Below are 8,408 nucleotides of genomic sequence, written 5' to 3'. Positions count from 1 at the left end.
GCTTGACTACGAATCCCAAAAACTTCCCAGATGTGACGCCGAATGCACACTTCTTTATGGGTTCATCTTGAGTTGACATTTTCTAAGTCTCTCAAAGATGGTTCGAAGGTCTTTGATATGGTCCTCTTTTTTCTTTGATTTGACAATCACGTCATCAACATAACACTCTATTATTTTATGAAGCATATAATTAAAGATCTTTTGCATTACACGTTAGTACATAGCGCCAACATTCTTCAATCCAAACGGCATGACCGTTTAACAAAATATCCCTTTTGGGGTTCGAAAGCCCGTTGCTTCTTGATCTTCAGGTGCCATATGTATTTGATTATAACCAGCCATATAATCCATGGATGAGAGTGCTTCGTGACCAGTGGTTGTGTCAATCATCAACTCTGTGACTGGCAAAGGGAAGTCATCCTTTGGGCATGCATCATTAAGATCTCTAAAGTCTAACACATATGCGTAGTTGTCCATTTTTCTTTCTGACTGGGACAATGTTTGATATCCAGGTAGGATATTTGACTTCGCGAATGAAACCTGCCTCTATGAGTTTGTTGACTTCCTTTTCAGTTTCAGGTACAAGCTCCGGCCTGAAACGACATTGAAACTGCTTTTTTGGACGGATGCCCTTCTTGATTGCTAGACGATGAACTACAACTTTTGGACTGAGTCCAGGAATCTCTTTATAGCTCCAAGTAAAGACATCTTTGTACTCGACCAATAACTTGTAGTACTCCTCTTCTTCTTCCTTAGTCAGCAGAGCACTAACATAAATGGGGCGAGGATATTAATTAATTCCCAAGTTGAGTTCCTTGAGTTCATCCACAATCGATTGCCTCCCTCTTCTTCAAGTGTTTCAGGGTTCTCGTCAGCCTCAAATTATTCGTCCTCGTCAGGTATCTCTTCTACTGTGATATGATATGACGACGTTGTAACTTCTAAGTCTATTGGCTTCTTTGCACCAGAGGGATGCGAAGATGAAGCAACATGCTCTTCAACATTTTTTGACTGGCCCGTGAGAACGAACCAGTACATGCCTCCTTGCTTTGAGTGGCTCATGCTGGATGATATCCACTACTTGCATACGCTTCATGCGAGACGGTATTGTGCTTCTCAAGTCATCACTTACTCTTACTTCTTCTTCATTTTGTTTTGCAGAATTTGAGAGAGGACGACCCTCACCATTCATCTAGGGAGACCCTACTCGATTAAAGACCGTTTTTTGATGGACCGCCTAAGCGATCATGTGTTGTGCCCTTCTTGTTTGTGTGCAACAAAGGCGTTGATGTTTTCACTTCACATTCACCTTGATTGCCAAGCCTAGCAAATACAGAAGTGTGTTTGGTTGAAACACTTGGTCTTCCGAACCTTGAAAATACAGAAGGACGAGACTTTTCTACAGGTTGACTTATTCAATCGAAGACTCAAGATGAATGAACTTTTTCTTCTTCTTCTTCTTCTTCTTCTTCTTCTTCTTCTTCTTCTTCTTCTTCTTCTTCTTCTTCTTCTTCTTCTTCTTCTTCAACCTTTTCCACTGTGATATGCTGATAAGATGTAGTAGCTCCTTTTCTACGAGCACCAATCTTCACAGGTGCATGAGACTCATATCCAAGACCAGCCTTGGTCACCATGAAGCTCCCATCTTGCTTGAATAGTTCATGTTGCGCTTTGTTAAAACGGTACAGCTCAATTTCTATAACTTTGCCGAGAGGAGTCGGATTTGTAAATTCATATCCAGCCTTTGCCAGTAGCTTGTAAGCATTGGAATCAAATATCCTCTTGTTTCCCTCACTTAACGATTGACTGGACGAACAGATAAAGCAAGTAGGAAGAGGTCTCATAATCTTCGTTTGAGATGAACTTGGCAGAGGTGCAACGATTTTAGCCACCCATTCTTGTTTGATCACCTGACTTGATTTTTTATCCTTAGGCTGTGTCTTTGGTGTTAGGCACTCTGCAAAAGGACTCTCCCCATCTTTGCGGCAGGACTTCGGGATGTAGCGCAGTACTGGCGATGTAGTCTTCTTTGCCATGTCTTGCTTTTTGGGCGATACAACAGAAGTAGCAATTTTGCTGGCCTTGTCTACATCTTTCTTAACATCATTTTTTTTAGCAGGACTTGCGGCTGCATCTTCTTTAATGATGTTATTTTCCCGCATTCCTCCTTTTCTCGTTGAAGAGATATTGGTTGGCATGAATTCACTAGAAGTACCATTTTCTTCAAAGAATTTTGCATCAGCGAAGAAAGAGTCGGCCTTAGAGAAGGGTTTGGCGTCTCCGTCTATTTTCCTTTCGCCACCGCAATAATACTTTAAGCATTGATGGAGGGTTGAGGAGACAACTTCATTCTCGTGCTTCCAAGGTCGTCCAAGCAATAATTTGAATGATGTCTTACCTTCATTGACATGGAACAATGTGTCAGAAGAAAGATCACCCATGCTAAGGTTTATGCGGATCATGCCAACTGCGCGCTCCTTATTCAAGTTGAAACCATGAATCACTGTTCGACTATTGGAGTGTTCATCCATCGTGGTCCCTAATTCGTTCATGGTGGCTTTTGGCATGAGATTGACTCTTGAGCCTCCATCTATTAAGATGCACTTGACCTTTTGCCCCCGGATGTACCCAGACACATAAAGTGGCCTGTTGTGAGGGTTGGATCCAAGAAGCAAATCCTCATCTAAAAAACTCAAGGCTGCATTGCAGGAGACACATCCAGTTGATTGTTCAGCAGGCTCGATTTTGTCTTTTATCTTGCCCGCATACAACTCTGGCTTCTCAACTCCTTGAACTATCAGTTGACGCTTCTCTTTATGGAGGTGAAAAATTTGTCTCTACCCCATGTCTGCAGGAAGGGCGTCAAGAGCAGCCACTACTTCAATCTCCTTTTGAGAATGGGACAGTTATGATGGCACCGCAGCATCTGCATCTCCTCCCTTTATCATTTCTTTATCATTGTTACCTTTTATAGCTGAGATGGTGCACACAGAAATTTTGTTTAAGAAATCCTCTGGGAAGAATTCCTCTAGAGTGACGGGACTTAGTGATTCTTGTTCCTGCAGGTGTATAGGAAAGACACGTGGTTTGACCACTGTTTTAGACTTTTTTTTCCCCTTTGACTTGCGGGGTTTTGTCTTCTTTGATTTACTTCGTTAACGATGGACAGGTCTGACCATTTGCTTCACTTGTTTTCTTGGCTTCCTACGTGTCACCAAGGTCCAACCTTCACCATCATCATCTTCATCCTTCTTTTCCTCATTCTTATTCTGAGGAGCTAGCTTTTCTTCCAATGACATTGGAGGTAGTGACGGCAATGACCCTTGGATCCATAACGACATAGGCTCCAAACTTCTGAATTATAACATATGCACAAGCCATCCTTGATGCATAATTGGCTCCTCGGGCTGCTCTAAGACTACAGTAGTTTGATTTGTAGTTACTGTGTTATCCAAGCTAAGAATGATCTTACCTTCCTTGGAAAGCTCCATGATCTTCTCCTTAAGTGTGATACGCTTTTCAATGGGATGACTCACTAGCCTGTGGTAACGACAATAGTTGGGATCGCTTGTCTTGTTTGCTTGCTCAGGGCGCTTGGACTCTGGTAACTTTATAACCTTCTTCTCCAAGAGGTCATCAAGCATTCCGGATAAGTCTGAATCTAGGAATGAATACTTCTTTGCTTGCAACTCCTTCAAGGTAGGCTTTTCTCGTTGATTGTTTTAAGTAAACGTCTCCTTCTTCTTTTCATACGTAGGCTTGGATGAGATCTTCACGGGCGCGTTTCTGGTTTCAATGACCATTGTCTCTTTTGTCTCCGACTTGGAGCCCTTGTCAATTTTCTTGAACTCCTTCTTTTCACTTGGCGCCTTGGCAGAAGTTGGTCGAGCATTGTCGTGTTCTTTGATTGTGATCTCCATGTTATGAGCACGGGTTGCCAGCTCTTGAAAGATTTTTGCTTCGATCCCTTTCAGGATGTAGATAATTTTCCAGCTCATCCCATTAATCACATATATCTCAACTGCTGACGTTTCACTTAAGCGATCCTTGCATTCCAGGCTCAATGCACGCCATCTGTTGTGTTGGAATATGTGTCCTCCGACAATAATGCGATCACAACTGTTGATCATGATGATCACATGTTTAAGTCTCATTATAAAGAATACAATTGGGAAGTAATATTTACTGTCAACTGGTCCACACATATCGGTAATGATTGGCTGACTAGAGTTTGACATTACTGTCGTGCGACGGTGGTGATCAGTTGATCCCTTAGGTCATACCTAAAGGGCAACACTCTTAATTGATCAATTAATTGATCGTATAACGTTACGAGTCAATTAATTTATTTAAAATTGACGGGCGATTTTGGAAGTAATATTTACGTGTCTCATTGAAATTTGATTAAATGAGATACGGTCTGAGTAATCGAATTGTTTCATTACTCAGATGAAATTATTGTTTAAAGAAACAATTGAAATTGAATGAATTATTATAAATACAAATTATTGTGATTTATAATTGGTAAAACATTTTGGTACAAGTAATTATGAATTACTAGGTCGATTTTTGTATATGACGTATTTTTATTAATACGTTGATTTTTAATATGTTAAAAATACATAACAAATTTATGCAACATATGACATGTGACATAGTACAAATTGACATTTTGACAAAGATAATATGGAGTCCATATTATTTATGTGTGCCGAAATTAAGAGGAGAATTAGGCTAATATTGTGTTGATTATATTAGTGGAGAACATGATGATTACCTAAAGACTAGTCATGCAAAACCTATTTGTCATTGTGAAGAACAACTAGTGCATGCATTGGCTCCCTCTTCTCCCTCTTCCACCCGGTTTTACACAAAGAAAAGCAAAGGGTTTTTGCCTTATATTTATCATATTCAATACATAACATATTATGGTATTGGCATTATTCATTCATTCATCATAAATTAAGAATTTTAGAAAGATAAAAACTTCCTTTTCTCCTCTCTTAAACCGGTTTTTAGGAGACCAAAAACCAATTTATTTTGGGTCATTTTTATGCTAAATTAATATTGTACTAGTATTCATAATATTAATTTTATTAAGAGTGTGCTTTGGGTAGTATAATTTGGGAGAGATCCTATACTTGGATCTTAGTTCTTTTATTAAGGAAAGCACAAGAACAAGAGAGAAGGAGATCTCTCTTGTGCCCTTATAAACCGAAATTCCAATGTAAGATAAAGATTTCTTCTTTATATTGTTTATAGTTTGCATGCATAAGATCACCAATTAATTTTATGATTAAATTAACCTAAAACATATATGAATATGTTGAGTATATAGATCTAGTTTTCCTTCAATCGGTATCAAGAGCCATGGTTGTTTGCATGCAAATCGGTTAAAAGTTTTTCCGAGTTATACGATTAACATATAAAACTTGTTAAATTTGTGTTATTATGATATATCACGAAAATCATTATGCATGTTAAAATTTCTGGTCCTAAAATGTTTTTAGGATATTTTGGTTAATTTATGGATTTTTATTGTTCATATTATATAATAATGGCATTAAAATATGATTTTATGAATAAAATGTCATTTTCGGACTAAAATTAGCTAAACTTCGAATTTTTCAGTGATTTTTGGATATGTTGTCACATATATTATTTTGAGATGACCTGTAAATTTTCATAATTTTTGGACTTTTTATGCTCGAAAAATGGATTTTTCATTATTAAAATTGGATTTAGATGAAAAATAGGTTAATATGAGATAAATTTCGAATCTGGTCATAGAAATTTAGTATTTTGTCACATGCTATTTTACAAGATGTGTGTAAAATAATAGGCTATATTTAAGTTTATGCATGATTTATGATTTTTTGAAGAAAAATAGCATAAATAGTGACTTAATTAGTGAAATATTAATAAAACATACTCTATGACTAAGGAAAAACATCACATGTTGAATTTTATTATCTTTTTCATATCTAAAATTGAAAAGTTGATGAATATAATTTTTCTCATGTTTTTTATGATTATTTTGTTAAAACCGATAAACCGCAACATTGTTTTTCCGGATAAATTTCGAAATTTTTAACCTAAGTTTTTGAACATTATGAGTGTCATGGTTTTTTTCCAGAATGTTCATGAGTTTAAATTTTGAATTTTGAATTTATTTGAAATTTTTGTGATTTATTTGAAGTTTATAGCTTATTTTTATAATTTTAGGTCCATTAATGAACAACTTTTAGAAATATGAGTTAATTATGGTCAAATAATTAGTGAAGACTAAATTTTGAGTCCTAAGAGGTTAGGGTAATTAACTTATGCATAAATATGAATTTATAAAATTTTTGTGATTATAAAATGTTGAATCACGCAAATCCGTAAAAACCGAGTAATATACGATATTGGCTATTTAAAGGCGATTTAGCATAAAATTGGACATGTTCATACATATTATAATGCTGCATTTTCTTCATGATTGTCATAATTTTATTTATGTAATTTTGAATTATGTAATTTTTACTTAGTATGGCCTTAGTTTTTAATTGGTATTACCCGAAATGAATGGGAATATCGATTCGGTTGTAATTTTTTGTGATTTCGTATCACCGTTTTGTAATTTAATAGATTTATTTTATTTTAGTTACAAATGTATAATAGGAAATTATGTAATTTTATTTATTTCGGAGTTCCCAAAGACGGATTTCTTCAAGATGGCGATACATAAAGACGGTGTTACCTCGAGATGCGTGCCACAACCGAAGTTCAAGGGACCAATGGAGTTGGTTTCCAAATATGTAATAGTTAATTAGATTTTCTATTTTAGGAAGGCCATACTAGGATTTATTTTTATGCTTTGCATTTTATTTATATGTCGCATGCATAGCTAAATCGCCATAACTAAAACATGCATCATCTTTCATCGAGTTTATCGACCGTGTCAATTACAATTATTGTAGTTCACCGCTTTAGTTCACTTAAAACGTGATAGATAATAAATTGACATGACCTCTCGCTAAAATAAACAATTGAGACATAGCCTTACCAAAGAGTAGAAACCATGAAAACCTATTTCGTGAGGGAGTGCACTCGGCCCTACCGGGGTACAAACCTTGTTACGTAGGGGAAGTGGGTGATGAATGTTTATCCACCGAGTTCATGTTAATGAGGGTTTCATCGGCCATACCGTGCCCAAGTTGATGTGGATTTGGATCATGGACACATTTATTCGAAATTTGGATTGAGCTCAACGGAAGTATTCGTGACCGTAGTCGCATGTGTTCCGGGCTATAGATAATTATTAGAGTAATTTTATCGACCAAGAGTTCTAAAAGTAGAATCGATTAAACGTTAATCCACCGAGTTATATTGATAAAGGATGTATCGGCCCTACCGTGCCTAAATCAATATGAATTTGGGTCTTGGAATCATTTATCTAGTTGGGTAGAGGTCACTAGAAAAATGCATAAAACTTGTTTAAATTATACATTTTTACGAGTATTATTATTAAAACGACATTTGTTTTACTCCTTTTTTTTGTTTTGTAGACCATTTCTTTTTTCTCATAACAAATGGCAACACCAACCCCTAATGCCACGCCTCTTGCTAATTCATCATGACTCCGATTCTTCATGGATCGATGTAAACTTGAAAAAAATGGGTCAAATTTCTCCGATTGGGATGTTCAATTCAAATTAGCCGCCCAAGGTGACGACAAGCTTCGTTACCTTACCGAGGCCTCTCCACCCGAACCTACTACTAAGTCGACCGCCGCCACTAGGGAAGCATATGAGGCTTACCATAAGGAGTCCGCCGCAATGAAAAACGTGTTGATATTTGCGATGGAGACGGATCTCCAAAGGAGAGCCTTTAAAATGGGCACCGCTAATGAGATTTACTCCAAACTTATGACAATGTTTTCACAAACTCCGCGGATCGTCCAATATGAGGCGGCCGCGGCATTCTTTGATCTCGACTTCAAAGAGGGCCAAAAGGTTAGCCCTCATGTGCTCAAACTTATGGAGCTAGTCGAGACCTTGAAGATTCAAAAGGTTGAAATCCCCAAAGAACTCATTGTAGATAGGATTCTACACTCCTTATCCAAAGTCAAAGCGTATGTTCAATTCCGGGTGAATTTTAACATGCAAGACAAGGATGTGTCTCTTGAAGAATTGCACAAGTTACTTGTGCAAGCCGAGAGGGACATGGGGTTAAATGTGAACCCACCAAAGGATGTGCTTAACATAAGCACTAAGAGCAAGGGGAAGTTCAAGAAGAATGGGAGGAAGGGTAAGAAACAAGCTCCCACTTTCACCAAGACTAAGACTAATGAAGTTAGCACTTCAAAAATCAAGAAGGGTCCTCTTGATAAATGCCATTATTGTAATGGTGTTGGACATTGGAAA

At 37.2% G+C, this 8,408-nt stretch overlaps 1 protein-coding gene across 1 annotated transcript; it reads right to left on the bottom strand.

Moving 5' to 3' along the window:
- Positions 1-258: 258 nt before the first annotated feature.
- On the bottom strand, positions 259-3,341 carry LOC141588627 (uncharacterized). The gene is made up of 4 exons (XM_074410058.1): positions 3,177-3,341; positions 2,966-3,059; positions 1,530-2,698; positions 259-489 (listed from the first exon to the last, which is right to left on the bottom strand). Exons 1-4 carry the CDS (start codon positions 3,339-3,341, stop codon positions 259-261), a joined length of 1,659 nt encoding a protein of 552 aa, XP_074266159.1.
- Positions 3,342-8,408: the final 5,067 nt, after the last annotated feature.

This window comes from Silene latifolia, chromosome 6 (assembly GCF_048544455.1).
Source record: "Silene latifolia isolate original U9 population chromosome 6, ASM4854445v1, whole genome shotgun sequence".
NCBI lineage: Eukaryota > Viridiplantae > Streptophyta > Magnoliopsida > Caryophyllales > Caryophyllaceae > Silene > Silene latifolia.
Note: the sequence above shows the minus strand (reverse complement) of the source record. Positions and strands in the feature narration are given on the sequence as shown.

Excerpts from the sequence above, each read along its gene's own strand:
- LOC141588627 (XM_074410058.1), bottom strand. The coding sequence starts at position 3,341 with ATGTCGTTATGGATCCAAGGGTCATTGCCGTCACTACCTCCAATGTCA. Across the intron at positions 3,060-3,176 it reads GAAAACAAGTGAAGCAAATG|GAACAAGAATCACTAAGTCC; the intron begins GTCAGACCTGTC and ends ATACACCTGCAG. Across the intron at positions 490-1,529 it reads AGCATATCACAGTGGAAAAG|TCAGAAAGAAAAATGGACAA; the intron begins GTTGAAGAAGAA and ends ACATTGTCCCAG.